General features: G+C 40.3%; 1 protein-coding gene across 2 annotated transcripts in view; it reads left to right on the forward strand.

Annotated features, from left to right (window-relative positions):
- The window catches only part of PTCHD4 (patched domain containing 4), a 98,150-nt gene extending 86,791 nt beyond the window's left edge, over window positions 1-11,359 (forward strand). For both annotated transcript variants that reach the window (XM_069975822.1, XM_069975824.1), the window contains exon 3: window positions 9,726-11,359. In XM_069975822.1, coding sequence (XP_069831923.1) covers window positions 9,726-11,359 — 1,634 coding nt within the window. The remainder of the gene's footprint in view (window positions 1-9,725) is intronic.
- Window positions 11,360-22,214: the final 10,855 nt, after the last annotated feature.

A 22,214-nucleotide genomic window follows, 5' to 3' on the forward strand; every position in this document is an offset into this window, starting at 1 on the left:
GGGATATGTGAATGGATCTATGTACGAATGATTAAAAGACTTATGGGTTCTCCTGTACTGTGCTATTGATGGTGTATCCTTTAATATAACCATTAATATCTGAAGGTGAGGGTACATCTCCCAGCCTCTCTGCCAGTCAGATAATTGAAGTTACCCAGGCACATTGCCAAGGATACAGCTATGGCTGTGCCAGGTTCACTTGAATGTGATTGAGCTGCTCTGAGTAATACAGTGTACAGTGTAGTGCCCGGGTATACAGGTTCATTTAGCTAATTATTGGACGGGGGCGGGGGGGGGGGGGAAGCCGGAGTTTATTTTTTCATAGATCAGATATTGATGTCCTATCCTAATCAGTATTAAATGCTTAAAAAAATTCTTCAGGGGGTATTCCTATCTTGTATTTCTATCGTGTTAAGTGATGGCATCTCACGACTTTATGAAGTGAAGTGAAGGGAAGAGGAGCTGAAATGATGAGTAGTGAGAGAAATGCTATGTAAGCCCCTATTACACAAGGCGATCTCCAGGAGAAAGCGAGCGCCGACCAGTCAAGACAACGCTCGCTTGCTCCTTTTTCCCCACTCGCTGGCTGTGCTATTACACGCACCAACAGCAAGCAATCTTAAAGGGATTATCTAATGCTACAAAAACATGGCCACTTTTCCCCCGCTCCTGTTCCCTGAATGGAGCTTAAAGGACAACTCCCGCGGGTCCCCCCCCCCCATAAAAAAACACAGACACATACAGACACCATACTCACCATCCCTCCGATTTGCCCGCCGTCCGCCTCTCCGTCACCGCCGTCCGCCGTCCAGCGATGTCTCTCACTTCTTGCTTGTGCACCGGCAGCCTTTTCATTGGCTGGAGCGCATCACATGGCTTCCAGCAAGCTCAGCCAATCAGGGCTTAGCAAGCTGGAAGCCATGTGATGCAATCCAGCCAATGAAAAGGCTGCTGGTGCGCATGTGCACCAGCAGCCTTTTCTCTCCCATTCACTTTCCATGAAGACGCCGAGAAGGAAGAAGACCCGGACGGCCCCCGGCTCTGACGTCGTCTGAAGATGGCACCCGGGAGAAGAGGACGGTGACGACCGTAATAGGTAATGTATAATTTCTTTAACTTCCGGGGGGGGGGGGGGGGGGGGTCGGGGGTCCGATAGTGGGGGAAGGGGGCCAGTTCCCCCACTTTCATGGGAGTTGTCCTTTAATTGTAAACCACACCTGACCTGGAGACAATAGCGTGGCAAAAGTGGCCATGGTTTTGTTACGCTGTATAACCTCTTTAACCTTCCTGACCCTGTATACTCACAACTCTGTCTGGTTCTTGAGATTAGCCGCTGCTTACACCGGGATCACACATGTGGAGCGACCTGGTGCCCTCTGGCTGCAGAAGTCCAGCTTCCACACCCTGGAGCAGGATAGAGGGCAAAGACCTAGAGGACACGTAGACTCTGCATCTGCTGAACCTGTTGAGCAGTTCACACTCACTGTCTGTTACAGTTGTACTGCTTTCCTTTGGTACGTATGCTTTAGGATTCTATTACATAGGGGAATTATACCAATATAACCCTGGGTAATAGGCAAGCGAATGAGCAAACACTTATTAATCCACTGATCGCCTCGTTTTGATGGTTCAAAAAACCCTTGTCCATTGGTGCACAATACCCTATGTAATCAGGGATCTTATGGAGGTAACTTCCCTTCATGTCAGTGTTTCACTTCTATAAGAAGCCTTAGGACATGACTAGACATTTAAAATGTACCTGTTGCAATATTTAAAAAATAAATAAATAAACAGGGGTTGTGATAACAAGCAGTTGTGCGATATATTCGATTTATTTTTAAATTTTTGTAAGTTTTCCATGTTTAAATCAGTGTTATACATATGGCTAAACTGCACCCCATGCTCCTCCCTGCTAATATTTGGTCTTCGATGTTCAATAAAAAAACAGACCAAACACAGGAAATCAGAGTCCTTTGCCCAATCATGTAAAGAAAGACAGCTGTTCGTCATGCAGGTTGTAGATCAACTGAGAGCAGTTATGCTGCGTTTACACGTAACGATTATCGTGCGAATTTGCGCGATAACGGTCGAATTGGAACGCTAATCGTACGTGTAAACGCAGCGAACGATCGAACGACGCACGATAAATCGTACATCGTGATCTTTCATCAGGTCAGCAAATCGTCGTTCATCGTACGCAAAAAATTCGCAAATCGTTCCGTGTGAACAGTCGTTCGCCGATTTAACTAATGTGTGAGATAGGCTTAAACGATCGCAAAACGATCGCAGTGCGAATTTTCGTACGATATATCGTACCGTCTAAACGCTGATCGTTATAAAAAAAAAATCGTAAATCCGACATCGCTAATCGTACGATCGGGCCAATAATCGTTACGTGTAAACGCAGCATTAACTCATTCAATTAGCTAATTCTATTATCTATGCTGCGTTTACACGGAACGATTATCGTTCGAATTTTCGCAATAACGATCTCATTTGAGCGATAATCGTTTTATGTAAACACAGCACACGATCAAGCGACGAACGAAAAATCGTTCATTTTGATCTTTCAATGTGTTCTCAAATCGTCGTTTATCGTTCGCTAAAAATTCGCACATCGCTTCATGTAAACAGTCTTTCAAAGAATCACCCTATATAAAAGATGGGCTTAAGCAATCTTAAAAACGATCGCAATAACGATTTTTCTTACGAATATTCTTACGATTTTTCTAACGATTTGTTTGTCTAAACGCTGATCGTTCTAAAAACCAAATCGTTGTTTCAAAATCGTTAAACAATCGATTGGGCGAATTATCGCTTCGTGTAAATACAGCATAACGTTTGCTAATTATATTATCAGCTCTCCAGCTTACCAGGGGACAATACGCTCTGTTATGCAATAGTTCAGTCAGTATAATGTCACTGGGTGGTCACAGAAGTTTTGGTACTGTGTGAAAGGAGAGCTGACCGTACAATGTAAGCACCCACAGGATTCTCTGCTACACAGCATGCAAAGTGGCCAGATTTCTAATCATTTAAACATAAAAAGTGTGAAAAAAAGGTATATTGCAAAACTGCTTGCGATCACATCCCCTGTTGATTTCTTTATTTTTTATTTATTTAATTTTTTTGCAACAGTTCCTCTATAATAGGCCAAAAACTAAGCAAAAATTCTATTCTGAAAGGTTTAAAATCTAAAGGTATTAAATGCTAAATAATAATAAGGGAGGCTTCCCCAGGGACATTGGGGCTACAGGGAAAATGGATAAATCATATCCTTCCCAAGAACAGTGGACTAGGATTTATGCTGCGTTTACACGGAACGATTATCGTGCAAATTCGCACGATAACAATCGAATTGTAAACGCAGCGAATGATCAAACGAGCAAGAAATCGTTCATTTTGATCTTTCAACAACTTCTCAAATCGTCGTTGATCGTTCGCAAAAAATTCGCAGATCGTTCCGTGTGAACAGTCGTTTGCCGATTTAATCAATGTGTGAGAAAGGCTTAAGCGATCGCAAAACGAGTTTTCCGTACGATATATCGTTCCGTCTAAACGCTGATCGTTATGAAAAACACATCGTTACTTCAACATCGTTAATCGTACGATCGGGCGAATTATCGTTTCGTGTAAACGTAGCATTAGTCTGGCTTATAAACTTACCCAACTGTTCTGTATATAGGTTTCAGGTCATGCTGTTTATGACGTGCTGTTTAAAACAGATTGGTAAAACAAAGCTGTCACACCTATCCTGAGGTTGTGTGTAGTATTTCATGTTAGTTCCTTTCCCTGCAAGACTACACACAATCTGAGGACAAGAGTGGTGCTGTTTTTGTTAAATTTTTTTTTAGTCTTGGATAATCCCAAGTACATTGTGAAGGTTATGGCTGTGCCAGGTTCATTTCAATGGAACTGAGCTACTGTAAGCTACAGTACCAGGCTCAACCACAACCATATGTGTGGCGCTGTGCTTTTGATTCATCAAATCAGTAAGGAAGCCTGGAGTTGAACCCCACTGATAAGACATTGATGGTCATCTCGGAAAACCCCTTTACGTTTATTTTTACGTTTACACCTCCTTCAGACTTTTCATGCAGCTTTCACAATTCCCTTATTAATTTGACCAATTTAAAAAAAAAATTGGAAGTGAAGTAGTATTTCTTTCCCATATAATCAATTCACTCATTAGAATTCCTGGCATAGTTATGTAGAAGCAGCCTTTATCTTCCTCTGAGGTGTAAAGTCAATTTTCAAGGTAGTAATGGAAATGGAAAGGAGCAAAGAACGGAAAATGAGGCGGCCTGGGCTTTATTTCCAGCAAATGAACGGAGAAAATTATACAATTTATCCAATATTAATGTGGAAAAAGTCATTGGACAACGTGCAGCCGGTTAACCAGCATCTACACGGAAATGTCCTCCGTTATGTAATTGTACTACAAATGCCTTCCATTTAGAAAGCCATTCCCCATTGACCAGGGCCATTAGTCTGAATGACCTTCGTATCTATCCAGAAGCTTTTCTAGGAAATTATATAGCTGCTTACTAGGGGTGATGGGAGTCAGATTCTCCGGGCTGTAATCCATTTTTTGGAAAAGGGCAAAGTACAAAAACATTGTAATATTTCGTGAAGTTTTTGTTTTCATGAACTTTTTGATAATGCGTTCTTGGTGATTGTCAATTGTTTACAGAGCCTTCATTGGATAAGCAGCACGTTTCCTATTGCACAGGGAGATCTGCATACGTTGAGCCATTATTTGTCGAAATTGCCTGATTTGTTGGCTGATTGTTAGCCCTATGGCTGTGTTCACACATGGGGGGAGATTTATCAAACATGGTGTAAAGTGAAACTGGCTCAGTTGCCCCTAGCAACCAATCACATTCCACCTTTCATTTTCAAAAGAGTCTGTGAGGAATGAAAGGTGGAATCTGATTGGTTGCTAGGGGCAACTGAGGCAGTTTCACTTTACGCAATGTTTGATAAATCTCCCCCGTGGTGATTAATTAGTAGTAATTATACGTTTTTTTTTTCACACAATTTTGACACAGTTTTACCACGAATTAAGCAATTGCAGTAAAATAGCGTTATTTTTGCCATTATTTGGTCTTCCCGAAATTGCGAAAGTTGTGGCTAAAAGGCATAATTAACGCATCCTGCTTGAACATATAAAGGGATATTTATGAAAGTCCCGTCCAAGGCATGCACCAGGGAGAAGTGCAGAGTGTGTATACCCTGCTCGCCCGATGGGCAGGCAGGGGAAGCTCAGGGGGGCGCAGCAAGGTGGGAAGGTTCAGGCGCCCGTACGGCGTTTGCCTCTTAGTTAATACGGCCGGGGAAAGGGGGCAGGGCCTAGTACGAGTGCGTCGGTCTTTATAAATCCCCCCAATTCTATTACAAACAGTGCTATCAACCTTATACTACTTGTAACATGAGAAAAGTGTTCACTCTTATCCTATCTCTGAATATATTTTGTGGTTCGTATTATAAGATTTCCAAATTTTCACAGCAACTTAAAAGGGTACTTTAGGCAAAGTTGAAAAATACAGGGGGGGCTGGAGAACTTAATAAAAACGATATATTTACCCATCCTCATGCCCCAGAAGTGCAGCTTCACCGCTCATGGTCCGCTGCCAAGCTCCTGAAGCACCTGGTCCAGTGATGTCACGGCAACCAATGTCCACTCAACCAATCAGTGACTGAGGTGGGACACCGCTGCAGTCACCAACTGGCTAAGCGGGTAGTTCCAGTGGGGCTGTGATGAAACAGGCAGCCAGATTAACATATATACTGTACAAAGCATGGATTGTAATGTTAGTACACAAAGTTTTATAAGAGAAATCTATTAATCCATTTGTGATTTTTTTTTCTTTTTTTTGCATGCAAAATTATAGCATACATATTCCACAATGTGCAACTTTTTGTTCCACTTGCAAAGTGCCAACAATTTTAGAAGTATATCAGTTAGGGTCTGGGTGCGTTCATCTTCTCCTTGCTCATTCTAGGGAGCTGTGAGGGTCTGAGCACCCAAAACTCAACCCGATCAGGATGCGTCAAAAGACCAAGAAGTGGCAAATATATTAAGAGGGTTCGACAACACACATCGATTAAAGACCAGAGTATAAAATGTTGGTCCTGGTAAATCTGCCCCAATATGTTTTATCGATCTTCGACAACAGTGACCAAAATACTGAGACTGTATAAAGTATTTTTTTTTCAAAACGAAATATTAATTGGCTTCAAACTCAAAATAAATGAGAAAGAATCAATTACCTGACATTGGTTTCTCCACCGTCCCTGGCAGGAGATCAGTTGTTGTTCAAAGAGATCAGTCCTGCCTATCGAGTAGGGTCAGTTTTGCAGAACATAGGGCTCTGGACAAGTGTAACCCCCTATATGCTCATGCCACAATATAGTGTCGTGAAAATAATGGTATACACAGCTGGCGGTATACACAGACTGTCTACAGTACCCAAATATGCACCAGATATCCATATGATATGCTCTTAAAGGGGTATTTCCAACCTGAAATGTTACCCCTATCCACAGGAGAAAAAAAGCAGATTGGTGGAAGTCCGGTCACTGGAACCTCCACCTATCATGAAAATGCTGACCGCCTAAATCCCACAGAGAAGGAATGGAGTGTTGGCCACACACATACATAGTCCACGCTATTTGTTCAGGGGGGGCAGTTTTCTTCCATTATCATGATCAGAAGGGTGGGGGGGTGTCACAGAAATCAGACCCCCCCACACACACACACTGATCAGCTTGTTATCCTCTATCTATAGGACCTTATAACTTTTTGAGTTTAGAATACCCTTTTAAAGGGATAGCCAGGATTTTAAAAAAAAATAAAAATTCAAGGCTGCTTACAGCACCAAAACAGCACCACACCTGTCCTTTGAGTGGTGTATGATGACATTTACTTAAAACTGACAATGGAACTCAGAGATTAAGGTGCTATTTTTGAAACCAATGGGTGGGGGGCGCATACAAAGATATAAAAGGGTATATAGAGAACTGTAAAGAGAAGGATTTGGAGTAACAGTAGGTGTGTCACTCTTCCTTTAGTGTGGTCACCCAGCACCAGATGTTAGGGGCCCTTGTTGAGTCACGTTTAGCCCTTCCCCATCTTTTTATATATGTGTGATACAAAAAAAACCTGTGATCTATAAACTCAAAACTTTTCTAAAGTTGTAACACTCAATTGATCCAATTTTATTTTATTAAGTCTTTTCGTTAGACTATGCAAACTTTCTGTTGGTTCACTCAGTGCTCCGTCAACTTGATGGATTGCTTTATCGAAGTGTTGAGAAAGAATGACACCTTGTCATTTCTTAGAGCATAAAATATTCAAGAGTTTGCATAGTTCCAGCTCGTAGCACTACCAATTACAATATCTCACCTTCATCCCTTATTTATGGAGTTTGACTTGATTTCCCCCGAACCAGGGATGGAGGTGGAGATGGAAGCGTCATTGGTATTGTGCTGATTCTATGACCTTTACCAAAATATAATGGGTTTTAGTTAGTAGTTGCTTGACATTAACATTTAATATGCGTTGACCTTCATGTTGTGTGAGTTTGGCCCACCCAGTAGCAGAATATATTAAAACTTTGGGAAGAATAATATAATGAAGTTTTATACATTGTATTAAACTGAAAATACGATATGACTTTTTTTTGTAAAAACTCAGCTAAGACTCTGAGAAGCCTGAAGATGCTAGAAAATTTGTGAAATGGCTTCCCTCATCACCCTAAAGCATATTAAGGTGATGAGGGAAGCCATTTTACTACTTTTCTATCTCTATTAGCCTTAGAAGCTGTGGATATTTGCTCCCTCTCCAAGTCCAGGTCTAGATCTGGTGAACAAATCCATAAAGGTCCCATAAATATTAGACTTTTGTTGGCAGGACCATTTAGGAGGGCCCCCGACTCTCAGAGAAAGGGTATGTGTATGAAGGGATTAGGAGAGAAAGGTCTTGGCCCAACAAGTGTTTGGTCTACAGCTACTCTTTGCCTATGGCTAGCTATAGTGCCCATAATGGTAAAAATGATGTACCAATGATCATGACCTGGTTGTAGCTAGCCAGGTCTTTTTCGCCAGGGAAATGCCAAGCCATAGAGCTTCACTTAAATCTTTGCCTCAGCTGAAGGAAAGTGTGGCTATGACTCGGACTAAGACTTTCCTACAGGTACTAGTTGGTTGACCATGGAGATCTACTCTCGCGACCAAGTATCCTAATTTTGAAAGTGTTAGTATTAGCAAACTTGCTGAAAATTTGGGTGCTCTCAAACACAAATGATTGTCATTTGAGTCCCACTGCTTAAAGAAGGCAGTGGGTTTAAATGCTGATCATTCGAAAAGTTGGCTAATATCTAGTTAGTGTCAGTTAAATACTAAAGTGTGAGAAGGATAATCAGGTAACCAACCCAATTCATTCCTTTTTCATTGCATGATATAACATACTACCATTATATACCTAGGATTGCCTAATATTGCGCTCATTGTCAAAATTTTTTATCTTGTCATAAATACTAAAGTGTCCTATTTTTCTCAGAGGGTACAACTTTAGAATCATTGCTGGTCCTTGTTTTCTAGGACTCGCTGTCCAGTTGTTGTGGTTTTAATTAACGTAGCAATGTTTCTATGTTCTTCTGGGGGACACCAGTACCAAAGAAAACTTTTCCACCATTTTCCACAAGTGGTATACAGGTTCATGCAAAGTCTATAGAATCTTAAACTAACACAAGCCCTAGACTAATATTGTTTGTGATCTTAGAGGAGACCCAAAATTTACTTGAAACCCCTGACTAGACCCATAAAAAACATCCAAGCCTCTGGTTAGATCCCTTGTACAAAAAATACCTTAGAATTTAAAGCAGGCCTCCTTAAAATGGTATACCAGTGTGACAAAAAAATATAGATTGCTGGGGCTGGAAAAAAAACAAGGAAAAAAATATACTTACCTACCCCTGGTCCCACTGCAGTTTCGGTTTGGCTCCTACTGATCCCACTCCACACATCTCTTCTCCCTGCTACTGAAACAAGAGCTCAGAGCAGGACCTGCCTGATTAGTCATTCACTTACCAAAGTGGAGTCCTATCCCAGCCAGTAATAGACTCATTGTGAAGTTACTGCCCCTAATTCTCAACACAGAGACAGGTAGAACAGACGACTGAAAGGTGCCAAACAAGAGCTGCAGCAGCCCAGCGGGGGATAACGTGTAGGCCACATGACCTGTTGTCTTACTAGTGTCATCAGATTTAGTACACTGTAGTGATGAGCGAATACTGTTCGATCGAATAGATATTCGATCGAATAGTGAGATATTCGAATATTCGATATTCGTACGAATATCCCGCGAATATTCGACAAATATTCGATAAGCGTTCAAATCCCCCAGCTTCCGGTTTTACCATCCAAATGGTCAAATAGATGTTTTTCACTAATCGAATACTAGTTCACATAGGGATTAATGGGATTGAATATTCGATCAAATATTCGCAGGATATTCGTACAAATATCGAATATTCAAATATCTCACTATTCGCTCATCACTAGTACACTGCATTTAACTGGATGGTCTTTAAATGGGTGAAGAAGGGATGGACCTCAAAATTGTGATTGACTTGCAATGTTAACTAATTGTGGTATAACATTTGAGATCAGAAGTTCTTTGAGTAACTTTGTGTAAAAGTTTTTTCTTTTCATATTTTTAGGTCATGGGACTAAAGGAGTTTTTGAACTTCTATCTGGATGGAGAAGAACCAGAGAAACTTTGCCCTTTAAAGACAGAGTGGCAGATGCTTACTCCGATGTAATGGTCTCATACACAATGACCAGCTCTCTCTACATCATCACGTTCGGAATGGGAGCAAGCCCTTTTACAAATATAGAAGCGGTCAAGATATTTTGTCAAAACATGTGCATCACCATTGTCCTAAACTACTTCTACGTCTTTTCCTTCTATGGCTCATGTCTAGTCTTTGCTGGCCAACTGGAGCAAAATCGTTACCACAGTATTTTTTGTTGTAAAATCCCTTCCGAGGAGTATTTGGATAGACAACCAATATGGTTTCAGACCATGATGAGCGATGGCCATCAACATTCCTCCCACCATGAACCAGACCCTTACGAGAACCATTTTATTCAACATTTCCTTCGAGAACATTACAATGAATGGATCACAAATACCTATGTCAAGCCCTTTGTGGTCATACTATACCTCATCTATGCATCCTTTTCATTCATGGGCTGCCTCCAAATCACCGGTGGGTCAAACATTATAAATCTTTTAGCAAGTGACTCTCCAAGTGTTTCTTATGCATTTATACAGCAAAAGTATTTTAGCAACTATAGTCCCGTGATCGGATTCTATATTTATGAACCTCTCGAATATTGGAATTCGACCGTTCAGGAAGACTTAAAGACTTTAAGTTACGGATTTAATACGGAGTCTTGGATCGAACAATTTTATCTGTTTTTAAAAGTTGGCAATATTTCTGCATCTAACAAAACTGAATTCATCAATGCCCTCCAGAATGGGTTTCTGAAAAAACCTGAATTTCAGCATTTCAAGAATGACATCATCATATCCCGGTCAGGAGAAGAATCGAACATAATCGCTTCTCGAATGTATCTGGTGGCCAAGACGAGTGAAAACACCCAACGAGAGGTGGTTGAGCTGCTTGAAAAGTTGAGGCCTCTTTCCTTGATACAAAGCATAAAGTTTATTGTGTTCAATCCCACCTTTGTTTTTATGGACCACTATGGCTTGGCCGTTACTATGCCCGTTCTGATCTCTGGTTTTAGTGTCTTGCTGGTGTTGATTTTGACCTTCTTCTTGGTTATTCACCCTTTGGGGAACTTTTGGCTGATCATTACTGTCACATCGATTGAGTTGGGGGTGTTGGGCCTAATGACGTTATGGAAAGTTGACATGGATTGCGTATCCATCCTGTGCCTTATGTACTCTTTGAATTTTGCCATAGATCACTGTTCCCCTCTGCTATACACATTCGTCTTAGCCACTGAGCACACAAGAACTCTATGCATACAAGATTCACTCAAGGAGCATGGCACAGCTATAATCCAGAATGTTGTAACGTTTCTCATCGGGCTGGTACCCCTTTTGTTTGTGCCTTCGAACTTGACCTCCACACTGTTCAAATGCTTGCTGCTGACTGGTAGTTGCACGCTACTGCACTGTTTCGTCATTTTGCCTGTTTTCTTAACCTTTTTCCCTCCTTCCAAAAAGCGTCACAAGAAAAAGAAAAGAGCGAAAAGGAAGGAGAGAGAGGAGATCGAATGCATAGAAATTCAGGAAAATGCAGATCACGTGACTTCGGTTTGAGCTATTCGATAATAAGTCTCATAGACTGGACCTTCACAGGGAAAGTAGGCAAAAATCAGCTGCTCGCTCTGGCCAAAGTCGCAAGATATATTACGAAGGGGTATTTTTTGAAACATCAAGGTGCAAGATTTTTTATACCTTTTTTATAAAAGAAAAAAAAAAAGTCTACAGTCTGATTTTGTATTACCTCATTTTCATAATGACTCTGTTTGGTGGAAATAGGAGCCAGTAATCCCCCCATCTTGTTTGCAGTTCTTTCAGTCTTTAAACTAGAGCAAAAAAAATTATTTATTAAATTCTATTTGTATGCATTCTCGCCCGTAACTTATTATCTCCTCCTACTTTTACTTTCTTTTAAAGGGACATGACATCTGGTTATCAAAATCAAAATTTACCGATTGTACTTGTTTTTTAAACCCTTCATAGACTACAGTTGTCCACCTGCCTGTTAGCATGGAAAATGCAAACTGAAAGCTCTGTTCACAAATACATCGTACATAATGAGACTATCAGATGTGGTTAGTAAATCTACAGTAAGTGAATGTAAACCTGCCCCGGCATAGATATCTATCGATCCTTTTTCTGCCAACAATCTTCTGTTTCTAATGAAACCTTGACTGGTATGATGGATATACTGTCACTTTAAAAAAATGTTGACAAGTTTTGATCGTATGGGGTCTGGGCATTCCAATCCTGAGGCCAAGGCCATCCCAAGGCCATTACATTGGGAGTCCATATTGGTCATGTGGTCAGTTTGTTTTTTGAAGTGACAGTGCCCATTTAACTTATACAACGCAACCTCTCAAAAAAACTTTTTGAGGGCACCACCCCCTTATCCAAACCAGATTAAGAGTGATAGATTTTGAGTCCACCATTCACAATTGTGAAGAAATGGAATAAAATGCTAACGTGAAGAGAGCCTATGAGTTTGTGCGCCAATGGTCTACCTAAGTCATTGGGGCAGATTTTTATCATTTCTGGCACAGATTGTGGCAAAAAACTGGTGCACGTGTCTTACATCACATTCATTATGTCATTTAGATCTTATATTCGACAAGGGGGTGTGGCTGGGGATAAAAGAGGCACTCAGCAAAGTGCACCAACCAAGTGGTAGAAAGTTGGATAACTATCTCTTAAGATGCGCCAAACACCATGAGCCACTATGGTAAATCTGGTGCCTCTTCAAAAACCAGATAGTGTAAGTAGATTGGCTCTAATTTGTTGTATTCCATTGAGTCTTGCTGTGGCCATTGCCCTAATTGCATTATTTCATTTAAATGTTTTTATGGAATTTAAGGGAGTTATCCAGGATTAGAGGAACACAACTTTCTTTTTCAGAAACAGCGCCACCCGTCTTCAGGTTTTGAGTGGTATTACAATCAGCTCCATTCATTTCAATAAAATGGAGCTGGAATACTACACCCAAACTGAGAACAAGAGAGGTGCTGTCTCTGAAAGAAAGTGGTCATATTTTTCTAAGCCTGGATAACCACTTTAATTCCTTTTTTATTTGTTGCAAATGAAATGATTATTCCCATCAGACAAAGGGATAGATGATATCATATAGATCAGAATGGGGATGTACTGCAGTTCCCTGGACAGTGGGTGTCCGAGGGCATTGAATCAGCTATATCCTAGCAATATACTACAACTTTGTCGTCATTAAAGGGGAACTCCGGGTAGAGGTAAAAAAAAAAATGAAACTTCTGCAGAAGCATATAAAAATACTTACCTATCTATCCCAGTTTTGAAACTACCAAAAATCCATTTGTTTGGGGGGTTTTGTTCTGTTTTGTGTTTCTGTATTTCCTGGTTGAGCAGATGTACTCTGTACTACAGGTTCCAGAATGCATTGTTTTTCCTCAGCTGTTCCATCACAGCCCCCCACCCTGCCTATTCCCCGCCCAAAGCTGTTGCAGAACATCTAGGCTGTGTTCAGGGCCGTATTAATAGCTGCTGCTGCCCTAGGCACTAAACCGGAAGGCGCCCCATCTTCACGCACCAGTTAGCATCATGAAGAAATGGGAGCGTGGTTTTGGCCATATGCATTTCTCTACATGTGGAATTATTGTCTAAATCATGTTTTTCATGGTTTAAAACATATACAAATTTCACCACAGAATTGGTAGTCCCACCCGCACAGCACACTGTATTCTCTACCTGTAATGCTGATATTGGAATAAAGCAAAGAACTTTTTAAATTAATTTTTTTTTTCTTTTCATCTTCACACACATATTATGATCCAGCATCTAGATTCCCACTCTAAGGAAATTATCCGATATTATCGTACATGGCATATACTGTTTTGCCTTGTTTTTTAAGCAGGTGGGATTGGCAGTGCCGGCTCTTATACTCTCTGCTGTTTAGCATTATCTAATTGTGTTACTGCATCATTTTTGTACTACAGTACATCAGTACTGCAATGACACTCCAACATGTGTGAACACAGCTCTAATTTCTTTGTAGACTTTTGCACAATCAGCGAAGCTGAAACACCTGCTTCTGGCTGGTCAGAGATGGTGAATCACAATTCACACAATGTGAGACAGAGGCATGGAAGATTTGTCTCCTAAGGGGGGATAGCAGAAAGAGCAGGAGACAATGTGGATCCGCACAGGTGCCATTTTTTTTTTCACTTACTGGATTTCTATCAGCTACCAGTGTGGCAGAACCGTACAGATACAGTAATACATTGTATAGACACATCTATATAACTTTTAAAGTACTTTTAATAGAAAACAAGTTTTTCTTATCCGGAGTTCCCCTTTAATAATTAATGCAAAAAAAAATATGTCAGGTTGCTCAGGATCTGGTTTTATATACCTAATAAATGGACATTATGGGGGAGTATTATCAAACATGGTGTAAAGTGAAACTGGCTCAGTTGCACCTAGCAACCAATCAGATTCCACCTTTCATTTTCCAAAGAGTCTGTGAGAAATGAAAGGTGGAATCTGATTGGTTGCTAGGGGCAACTGAACCAGTTTCACTTTAAACCCGTTTGATAAATCTCCCTCTATCTTTTGCTGTCAGCTGGAAAAACTGATGGAATCCCCAATCCTTATGTATCCGTACAGTCTCCGTACATAAAGTGATCTCAGTTTGGAATAATTTTCACTCCAGTGACCTCTAAGGCCTCTAAGCTCTGGAGGAAGCACACTAGTATGTTGGTACATTCAGTAGACATGTAATGCCTAACTTCTCCTGTGGAGGGAGCTGCATGGGGAATTGTACAGTTTCTTTTAGGCTCAATTAAAATCATTAGGGGTGGTACAACATATAAGAAGAACCTCCTAACAAAACAAAAAAAAAAAAAATATTGTGACAACCCCTTTAAGTGAAGTTAAACTATTCTTATAAGTGAACTCTTTAGAAAACCAGAGAAGCATGCCAACGCAATGCAGATCTGCTCCAGGTGAAGTTACTGAGCCATTTAGACATTTATACAGTAAATGTTGCTCAGTGGTTGAGGGTAATGTTGTATAAATGTAATTCTAATGCTACCTATAGTATAAAAAATTGCATTACCCTTGGTTCATAGCGTTTCATTTAGTCCTTTAATATATGACAAACTGATAAATTGGGATGTTAGCACCACCTAATGGTCACTCTTATCTTTACATCCGAGCCAGAGCAAAGTCAAGGAGTACCAAATTGGGCTTATCTAATAATTAGTGCTGAGCCTATTAAGGACCTGGGATAATAGGGCCACATCCTCCAGTAGTCTTATCTATGAGCTGGAGGAGCTTTAAATGCGGTCTCTAGAGGTATCAGTATCCCCTGCATTACATTGACAGCTTATTGATTTTAATTGACATCATGTAATGCTTCATATCTCCTGTGGTGGCGCTGCAGAGATACTGATCCTTTTTTGCCAAGTTTTCCCCAATGGGGCAATGGGTTGCTGAGCACTGACTTGCAGGGATGCCACCTCCACTAGATGGCACCAGAGAGCATGATTTCTTTCATCTAGAGGAGATCTAATTTGCATAGTTATCCCAGTGGAGCATTGCTTTCCCTGTAAGACAAATGTTGGCACTCTCCTTAAAGGGCATGCATCATCCGAAAATTACCTACTATTTAATTACATTTTTATACTTATTTTTTGTTTTTAAATAATATAATTCATTTCTTTTTACATTCTAAATTATAAAATAATCAGAAAAATTGCAGTGACCGTTCTTACCACCAGGCTTAAAACTAAGCTAAAACTTCCTGATCTGTTTGTGATGATAATGAGAAGGCTGCTGTAAAGTGATCTGTAGAGAATAACAGCGATAGATGACACCAGTAGATAGAGGAGACAATCGATGAAGCTCACAGCTCAGTCTTCTCCTCCCTGTGGAATTAGGTCACTGAGCACATTCACTAATATTTCCCTTTCATATCATGGGACAGGTCCTGTCTATTGTTGCCCATGTCCATGGTCCTTGCTGTAAGGCATAGTTTAAAATGCTGTAAAAAAAAAAAAAAAAACTTACACAAGATGGCTGCCTCCATACTAATGTATAAAATAAAAGTTACAAATTACAACAAATAGAAATAGATTAGAAAAGAGAACATGTTCAGTAGCTGAATCTATTCTATATCTAGGTGTTACATTCCCTTTAAGAAGGAACTTTACCCCCTACAATCCTCCCTCATTATATACTGAAATCCTTTCAGTTTTTAAGATCTGTGCACTGTTACTCGGTGATGTGGCCCATTGTTGTGGTAGCAGCAAGAGACCTCCCCCAATTTATAAAATGCATCCCGATCCCATTCATATCATTCTGAATTGTTTCATACCACCTAACAATTAAGATCAAATAGCAAAAAATGTTTTTTAACTCTGCAAAAAAAAAATTAACTAGTTGTTGACTGTTAATCATCATGGACCTTTATCTATAGTCACAGACTGCACTGCATGGATTATAAGCCTTGAAATTTCCACAAAACAGATGCCATTGTCTTATTTTTAGGGTTTTTTTTATCATTTAAAATTCTGGTTACTTTAAAACTCTTTAAAAAAATTCATCATGTAACTATCAGGGTAGAAAGAAGGTGATCGAAGTGAATTCTATGCAATATTCAATGTTCAAAATGTTTATAGCTGATATTATTTTTTTCATTTTGTCAATGCTGTATCATAGCCATGTCCCTGCTGAAGCCTAACACAGCCATAGATGTTTTACCAAGCCACGATGAAGGAAAAGGGGTCAGATTACCAAATTGGTGGGCCCATGTTAAGAAAAAATGATCCAACCTTTAGATTTAGGGGCATATTAGCCAAGCGTAAAACTAGACATGTGTCCATCCTTACCTTTCTACTGGCTCAATATATGCTAAGAAAAGCAAAATAAGTGACTGGCTTTTGCAAAAAAAAAAAAAAAAAAAAAAAACAGGATCACAATACCCTGCCCAGAGTGGTTTACACAATAATGTGTTTACTCAATAGTTGTGATGTAATTTTAGGGTTTTGTGAGAATGGATTGAATTTGTATAAGATTGCAAACAACAGAAGTCACTGAAAGGTAAGTATGGTCCCATCATAATAATGTGAGCCCTCAGCAACATACACCACATAAAGACCACGTCCACTCACCACTCTGCAACCTTCTCTATATTGCCAGAGCTTTGCAAGTCATCGGACATGGGTTGGGTCATGAAGCATTGCTTATCTCCAGCCGCCCATATTGCAGCACTGTCCTAATTAGCAGATGGGCTTATACAGCTTTATGCTAAAGAGTCTATCTTTCTAGTTTTTGGGGTCAATTGTAGGCAGAACGGGGGCATCTTTTAATGTTGGAAGTTACCACTGTGGCAATTTCGTCACCCTCTGCCGAACGTTCTTGTGGATTTGAGACATCAATGGACGGAGTTGAAGTCAAGAAAAAGGTGGCAGAAAGCCTGATCCATTTTTGAATAGCAGTGATTCTTTATTGAGAAGAACTATCAGGACAAGCCGTTTTGAGGGCCCTACTGTGCCCTCCTTATCAGGTCTTCACCTCAGGGGACTTCATGAAGAGAGCACTGTATGACCCTCAAAACACCTTGTTCCGATAGGTCCTCTCAATAAAGAATCACTTCTATTCAAAATTGCATCAGGCTTTCTATAGATCAGGAGCGCCATATGAAACCACCATTTTCTTGTCTTCCACTCTCTCCGTCTCTAATTGTTAACAATTTGGCCACATTTTATTTGTGCAGAAATCACATTCACTTACTTTTTCTTGCAGCAGTGAATGGGCTTTGAATGGGGGGGTGCAGATATAAGGGGAGCAAAGACAGCTGCCACAGCCTGAATGAATCTTCATATCCCTTTGCTTCATAGGAACACACTAGTATTTTAAAGGATACCTGTCGAGATGTTTTCTGCCTTGATCGGCATGCATTCGTTCCTGCTGCCGGAACTTAGTGTAACTATGGATACGACCATGTCAGATCAGTTCCGTGCCCAAGCCCTATTGGATCAGAATGAGTTTGTGCTCATAATGGACCCGACATGGTTATAACTAGAGATGATCGAACATCGGTAAATGTTAGGTTCTATTGAACTCGGACCTTCAGCATTTGATTCCCGATGCCTTCCCGTTCTGTGGGGAAGGTGGAAATTGCCAGAGTACCGCCTGGAAAACAGGGATACAACCATAGCTAATGGGCTGTATCACTGTTTTCCAGGTTGTACTCGAGCAGTCTCCACCTTCCCCACGGAATAAGAAGGCATCGGGAATCAAATGCGGAAGTTACGAGAAGGTTCGAGTTCGATCGAACCTAACATTTCCCAATGTTCGATCATCTCTAGTTATAACCATAGTAACGCAAGTGCACACCAATCGGGGCCGAAAACTTCAAGGCATGTACCCTTTCAATGGCTTATGGTAGGTAGAGACCTTTTACAGACTTTGCATTGGCCCTAGGATGTCTAGGTCACGTGCCTATAGACTTCAGCATATGTCATGGCAAGATATAGTCTCCAGATGGTCCGACAACAGCAGCAATGATGGCAGCTGCCCTTGTTTCAGTCTCTTGTCCTAGAAAGAACAAGCAGCCAGATGCAGTTGAGAGTGTTGGCAGTTCTTAGATTTTAGGGACTTGCATGACTGTCTTGCACCATCACAGTATCTACTCTATCTGGATGTAAAACCAATGGAACCACAGCACAGGACTGAGCGCCTTCCCGCTTGAGAAGGTCATCAACCATGGTGATCCTGTTTGGAACGGGGACACGGAGTGAATCTTGTATGACAATGTCGAACCCTAAATGTTTTCTATTTTTATACTAAATGTTAACCCCTCGCAGTAATTATGCATGTCTCTCTTAATGCACTTACATAGGAGTCAGTGCTCTCAGGGGGTTACGTTGCAGAAGACCTGTTTTTGTAATTTTATACTAAATCTATCTTTACCAGAGCATGAACCTATCTTTGGAGACTAAGGATATATGTAGTTATGCAATATGAGCGGCGATGACCAGAAGACGTTTCCGCCGGGCTGTATACATTATACAGCGGTTATATTTACAGTAACGTCCCCTGCATCAGCTGCTATTCTTCCCACTGGTCCAAGCTTTTGTGTTTCCAGAGAGAAGACCGACGTCGCCACCATTCACGGGATCATAAGCCGAAACACACCAAAGAGAAGCCTTGATGATGCATAGACTGGTTTTCAACATGGCGGTCAATACATAGAGGATGTTATTGGCTTTACTTACTATGCTCTACCGATCGTCAGTCCCATTTGTCATTTACTTGGCCATGTCGTTGGAAGATTCACTGATTAAAATATCTTTTTTACCTTTGTTTCCTTGCAATGCCTACATTGAGGTATCAGTTATTTATGTATAAGCCATGATGTATATGTTTCTTTACCATGTTGTGTCTCCATACAGTGCATATTCTACTAGGAGAGAATAGTAGTAGTATAACATATGGAACATCATATGGTTAATTTCCCAATATTAGGCACCATCGCCTTAGGCTCAAACTACAAAGGGGAACTCCGGTAAAAAAAAAAAAAAATCTTTTTTTTCCCCCAGATAAACTGGTGTCCAAGAAGTTATATTGATTTGCAAGTTACTTCCATTTAAAAATCTCTACCAGGACGTATTAGGTGCTGTATGTCCTTCAGGAAGTGGTGTATTCTTTCCAGTCTGACACAGTGCTCTTTGCTGCCACCTCTGTCCATGTCAGGAACTGTGCAGAGCAGAGGCAAATCCCCATAGAAAACATTTACTCTGGACAGTACCTGGCATGGACAGAGGTGGCAGCAGAGAGCACTGTGTCAGACTAAAAAGAATACACCAGGACATACAGCAGCTGATAAGTACAAGAAGACTTAAGATTTATAAATAGAAGAAAGGGTCCATTTACACAGAAAGATTATTTGACAGATGATCTGCCAAAGATTTGAAGCCAAAGCCAGAAACCGAGATCAGGTCATAGAGGAAAGCCTGAGATTTCTCCTATTTTCAAATCCATTCATGGCTTTGGCTTCAAATCTTTGTCAGATTATCTGTGTAAATGGACCCTAGAACAGATCAATATAACGTTCTGAAAGCAATTGATTTAAAAAAAAAAAAGGTTTTTGCCAGAGTACCCCTTTAAGCGGAACGTCCCTTTAAAATCTAAACATTAGCATAAAGCCGACACAAAATTCCACAAATTCAGTCGTTTTAATGATATGTTTTATTGACCACAAAGGTTTCTGAAATATAAATAAGAATTCCCTCTGAATATAAAGCTGTATAATACATTGTATAGCTGATGCTTTTGTTAGTATATATTATTACATAGCATATTTCATATATATACTTTATGCTCATTTACTTTCCATACAAATCCCAATAATTTATTTTATACAGTTATATCCTCTGTAAAACCTACACTCTCTACAGCTCGATCACCCGTGATTTGTGACAGTGTTTCGCTATTCACAGAATAAACTTAGTGCAATTTGGCTAGAATACAGAAATTTTTCCTTAAACTAGTACAAAAATATGGGGATCACTTAGGAAAACTCGCCTTAAGCAACCAATCACAGTTCAGCTTTCATTTTTTAAAGGGGAACTATGCTTTATGTCCTGCAGGAAGTGGTGTATTCTTTCCAGTGTGACACAGTGCTCTCTGCTGCCCCCTCTGTCCATGTCAGGATCTGTCCAGAGCAGTAGCAAATCTCCATAGAAAACCTCCCCTGCTTTGGACAGTACCTGACATGGACAGAGGGGGCAGCAGAGAGAACTGTGTCAGAATGGAAAGAATACACCACTTCCTGCAGGGCATACAGCAGCTGATAAGTACTGGAAGACTTCAGATTTTAAACACCAGTTGATTTGAAAGAAAGTACATTTCAGCGGAGTACTCCTTTAACCCCATTCCAGACATTGATTGTACGTGTTAGCTCAATTGCTATTTAACCCCTTAGATGCCACAGTCGCAACCACAGCATCTAGGTAGTTAGACAGAGGGTACCAAGTAGATAAGATGGCAGCCAAATACCTTGTGAAGGCTGCAACTTTTACAACTCCTTGTACATCCAATCATTTGATAAACAAAGTATATAGTATCAGAAATTTTTTTATATATATTTTGACAAATATTAAGAACAAAAAAAAAAAATTGAATGCCAAAATGATAGTGGATTTTGTCACCTAAAAAAAATATAAAAAAAAATTAATAAAATCAGATCTACCCCCCAAATAATACTAATAAAAGGGACAGTTCACTGTACAAAAAAAACAAGCCCTGACAAAGCTAAAAGGAAATGATAAAGTTATAGGGGGAGATTTATCAAACATGGTGTAAAGTGAAACTGGCTCAGTTGCCCCTAGCAACCAATCAGATTCCACCTTTCATTTTCCAAAGAGTCTGTGAGGAATGAAAGGTGGAATCTGATTGGTTGCTAGGGGCAACTGAGCCAGTTTTACACTTGGCACTGCGGCCCCACAGCCCTGCCAGCTGCTGATCAGTCACTGGAGGGAACAGTCATCTTCTCAGGACGTCTTGTAGCGTCCACGTGCTCAACCACACGCTGTCCATGAGCCGTAGCCACTCTCAGAAAGTGAAGAAGATAAAACAAGAATTCCTCTAATGCTCCTAAAATGAGAAACAGAGACGCCATATAACCCGTCCATGTGCCCTAGTAATGTACTATAAAGGGGTCATCCAACTTCTCCAGATGCCGGGAGTCAAATACTTTATGACAAACTTAACGGCAAGTTTACCGATCTCTAGTCAGGATCTGAACACTATGGGAGAGATTTATCAAACATGGTGTAAAGTGAAACTGGTGGAAGAGAGTTCATATAGGATTCCTAGAGACTATGGGGGAGATTTATCAAACATGGTGTAAAGTGAAACTGGTGGAAGAGAGTTCATATAGGATTCCTAGAGACTATGGGGGAGATTTATCAAACATGGTGTAAAGTGAAACTGGCTCAGTTGCCCCTAGCAACCAATCAGATTCCACCTTTCATTCCTCACAGACTCTTTGGAAAATGAAAGGTGGAATCTGATTGGTTGCTAGGGGCAACTGAGCCAGTTTCACTTTACACCATGTTTGATAAATCTCCCCCATAGAGTCAAAATAGGGCAATTTTTTTTTTAAAAGATTACCTGTAGCAAAAAAAAAAAAAAGAAGAATTAAGAGTTGTGATCGGAAGAAATCTTACAATATACTCACTTTATTTTTATTAGTTGTCTATGTTTAAATCAATGTTATACATATGGCCACTAAATGTCTCTGATTGCTCCCTCAAACACAGGAAGTCCCAGTCCTTTGCCAGTCACACAAGGAAAGACAGGCTGTATATCAACTGAGGGCAACTAACTTATATTATTAACTTTTGCTAATTTATTATTAGCTCTGCAGCTGACC

This window comes from Dendropsophus ebraccatus, chromosome 6, assembly GCF_027789765.1.
Source record: "Dendropsophus ebraccatus isolate aDenEbr1 chromosome 6, aDenEbr1.pat, whole genome shotgun sequence".
NCBI classification, from domain to species: Eukaryota; Metazoa; Chordata; class Amphibia; order Anura; family Hylidae; genus Dendropsophus; species Dendropsophus ebraccatus.